The sequence below is a fragment of the Panicum virgatum genome, chromosome 4K, assembly GCF_016808335.1.
Source record: "Panicum virgatum strain AP13 chromosome 4K, P.virgatum_v5, whole genome shotgun sequence".
Lineage (NCBI taxonomy): Eukaryota > Viridiplantae > Streptophyta > Magnoliopsida > Poales > Poaceae > Panicum > Panicum virgatum.
The window spans coordinates 24251368-24255176 of record NC_053139.1 but is presented as its reverse complement, the minus strand read 5'-3'; the positions used below and the strand labels follow the sequence as shown (position 1 = coordinate 24255176).

Below are 3809 nucleotides of genomic sequence, written 5' to 3'. Positions count from 1 at the left end.
TACCACTACATTCTCTGTCTCTCACCCATTTGACATTTTACCTAAAGTCAATGCAAGTGGATTGGAGTACCTTCAAAACCACTACCCAGAAACCTAGAGGCCCTAAACAAACCCAGGGCCCTGGCCCGGGGTCTGGTCGGCCGCCCTCTTGCTCCTATTTAAGCAGCACCCTGGTGCCCATTCAAGGCATCAGTCAGAGTGAGACAAAGACAATCATTCTCCCTCCTCCCAAAATCCCAAACACAATTAATTAGGACCAGCAAGCCAGCGCCCCCTCTTTCCTCCCCATCATTGCCGAGGGGCTCAAAACTCGAGAGCCCCCCGGCAGATGGACGACGACGGTATGGGTGGCTTCGGGGACGGCCGCAACAGCGACAGAAGCAACTGGGACCTGCACGACTTCCTGCACTTCGCCTGCGGTGACGCCTTGGCGCCGCCGCCGCCGACCGACGACGACGACGACGACCCCTTCGCGGTGTACCCGCCGCTGGCGCCGCCACCGCCTACCAACGACGACGACCCCTTCGCGGTGTACCCGCCGCTGCCGCCGCCGGCGCTGCCGGCTTTCGACCCTCTCGCGTCGTTCCTGCAGCCGCAGCTGCACTACGGGATCCCTGACGACATGGAGTGGCAGCAGATGGCCCCGGACCAGCTGCCGGCGACAGATCCGGCCGCTGTCGTCGTCGTCAGCCCCGGCCAGGGCATCTCTGCTGCGCCGCCCCAGCCGCCGCAGCCGGATCTGCCCGATTCGGCAGAGTGCGACCTGGACCTGCTGCTGCAGGACGAGGGCCCCATCGACGTCGATGCCCTATCGGACGACGACTGCTGCATGGTCATCTCGCCGGTGTCGTCGGTCCAAGCTCATGTGGCGCCCCCGCAGCCGCCGTCTCCGCCAAGAACCCAAGCGCCCGCGCCGTCCGTCCTGCAGCCACCAGCTGCCAATCCCCCGTCGCCCGACATGACGGGGCCTTCCAGCGACGGCGCCGGCCCCAGTCGACCTAGGAGAAGGTACAGGTACGGTACCTACTACAGTACTACCTACTCACCTGAATGACCAAATCTAACTCCATTATTTCCTCGCAAATAAATAATAATAATTTTGGGAGAAATATGCCTCCCCGTCACGTACCTCGTCATTTCTGGCAGCACGAAGAAGGACCGGAGGACGGTGACAAGGTCGTGGGACCTGAACGACGGCGCGCCGCCGCCGGACACGTGGATGTGGCGCAAGTACGGGCAGAAGGGGATCAAGGGATCCCCGCACGTGCGCAGCTACTACAAGTGCAGCACCGACAAGCAGTGCACGGCGCGCAAGTACGTGGAGCGCTGCCGCGACGACTCGAGGTACCTGGTCGTCTCCTACACCGGCGAGCACACCCACGACACGCCGCTCAACCGCAGCGTCGCCGTCACCCGTAACAACGACTACGGCGTCGTGAATCCGCCCCTGCCTCCGCCACCGGTCGTCCCCAACATCACCGCCGTGGCGCAGGCGGCGGAGGCGCCTGCTCCGCCGCCCTCGGTGACGCCGGCCTCGCTGTCGCCCACCGCGCCGCCGCCTGCGCCACCGTCACCGTTCCCCAGGATCCCAGCAGCCGTGAAGGGCAAGCAGAAGGCTCCGGCACCCCTGCCGGCGCTCCCAGCGGCCTCGCTGTCGCGGATCCTCAAGACCCTCGTCGAGGAATCGCGGAAGGCTCCTGCTCCGCCGGCGATTGCGGCGTCGGCCTCGCTCTCGCCGACGACGCCTCTGCGCTTGCCGTCCGCGGGGCTGGAGCTGGACGTGGAGGATTACCGCGACGCCTCCGCCGTCACGATGATGATCGTAGACGCGGACAAGCCCCAAGACGGCGGCGGCCTTCCGCTCCCCATGCCCGAGGAGCTCGCACCGGTCCACCACGGCGCACCAGGCGGCGGCAGCAACTATAACATGGTGTTCCCGGCGAGCTATGATGAGACGACGGCAGCAGGCAGCAGCAGCAGCGGAGATGGCAGCACCAGGACGGCCGCACCAGTCCCGGCCCCCATCGGGAACCTCGTCGACGACACGTTCTGTCAGCAGGAACCATGGGGCAGCTTCTGGTACTGGCCGTGACATGTGCTTACTTTGCCATGCAACACAGCATACTGTTGCTAGTGACATGACAAAGTAGAATCAGAGCAGTTGAATTATGCTGATGATTAGAATAATGGTAAGGAATCGAAGAGAGGATGTGGAAGAGAAGACAAGAGAAAAGAAAACCATAAGCGTAGTCAGTAGCAGTAGTGAGGCTAATCAACTAGTAGGTGTTGTAATGAAATGTTAAGTGCTAATTTAGGTTGTTTTTGCTTTTATACATATATAGTTTTTACTATGTATCTAGACATTGTGTATGTCTAAGCATAATGTCTAAATATGAAGTAAAAATTATATATCTGTAAAAGTCAGAATGACCTACCATTTGAACCGAATAACTTGAATATGTGGTATGGTAATGCATAATTATTATCTTAAGAGCATATCCAAGAGTCTTTCTAAATTTCACTCTCTAAATTATCATTTGGATAGCCTTATGCATAAAAATTGCATTCTATATATTTTCACTCTCCAGCAACTTTTCTATATCTTGTGTGTACTATAGAAAATTATTTTCATTATCTATCTTTGGCTAGCAAGAAATGCGGAACAGAGGATGACTACATTTGGATAACCACTTAGAAAAGCTGTTGGAGAGTTTTCCTTCATCAAAATCTCTATTCCTAACAATGAGGAAGGATATAGAGAGTCTTTTGGAGTTGCTCTAAGTAGAACAAAGAAATATTTTAGTTTTTCATTTACCGAGTTTGTGTTTTATTCACATGTTAAGATTACGTAGATATTATTTATCCCTTCTAACATTACAAAGTTCCTTTTCATTTGTGTTTTCTTCACAATAACTATAGTAACTATATTTTTCATGTTATTTTTCATGATAAATCTATATGTATAGATGGTTTCCTATTCAATGCTATACATAGCTCGTTGGCAGCCCTAGCTAGATCCTGTTTGAAGGGGTGACTAAAATTAGTCACCCCTTTTAGTCATTTTAATCACATATTTCCCAAACAGGAGTGATTAAGAGGGACTAAAAATTCTCTAGTCCATTAGTTATGGGGGCCTGCTAGAACTGACTAAAAGTGAAAAATTCCTCCGCTACCTCCACCTGCGCCCAATCCTATCCATTTGTGCATGCATCGATCAAGGGCAATTCAGTCTTTTTCTAGGGTCTTTAATGGCCTTTAGTCCACTGTTCCAAACAGGGGATGACTAAAGTTTTGTCACTTGACTAGTTAGGTGACTAAAATGTCCAAACAGGTTCCTAGTCCAAAAAGGAAAAACCTATAGTGTTGTTATAAGGTAGCCAACCACTTGACAAGTTAATCTTCATCTTCTACTTTCCCATTCCTTTATCTCTTCAACACCTTCTTCAACCTCACGACATCAGCTCCCCTCGTGCCGTTCCAACGCCCTCCCCGGCTATTGAAGCTCGAGCTGTCGTCTCCAGGTCGAGCGCCGCTGCCTCCGCCTCCTCTGCCGCTGCCCACCACTACCACCATCCAACATGAACATCGGCCGTATCAGAGCTTGATGCTCATAGGCGGAGCTCCCCACCATACAGCACGGTAAGGCAGCTGCCCATCTACCGGTGGAGTAAAGACTGCACCTCATCATCCTCCCATGGCGTGTTGGCTGAAGGAGGAAGAAGTAGTCTGTATTGGACGGTGGCAAGGTCCAATCAGATGGCCTGATTTAGTTTTTGGCCCAGCATGTTTAAACCAATTTATCATCTACT

At 53.4% G+C, this 3809-nt stretch overlaps 1 protein-coding gene across 1 annotated transcript; it reads left to right on the top strand.

The window, feature by feature from the left end:
- Positions 1-328: 328 nt before the first annotated feature.
- LOC120702030 (protein enabled homolog) lies at positions 329-2092 on the top strand. Its single transcript, XM_039985807.1, has 2 exons — positions 329-1008; positions 1147-2092. The coding sequence occupies exons 1-2, from the start codon at positions 329-331 to the stop codon at positions 2090-2092; spliced, it is 1626 nt and encodes a 541-aa protein (XP_039841741.1).
- Positions 2093-3809: the final 1717 nt, after the last annotated feature.

What these genes read in the sequence shown, in the direction of transcription:
- LOC120702030 (XM_039985807.1), top strand. Translation starts at nt 329, where the DNA reads ATGGACGACGACGGTATGGGTGGCTTCGGGGACGGCCGCAACAGCGAC. An exon ending in CCCAGTCGACCTAGGAGAAG is followed by an intron (nt 1,009 to 1,146) that starts GTACAGGTACGG and finishes CATTTCTGGCAG; the next exon opens with CACGAAGAAGGACCGGAGGA.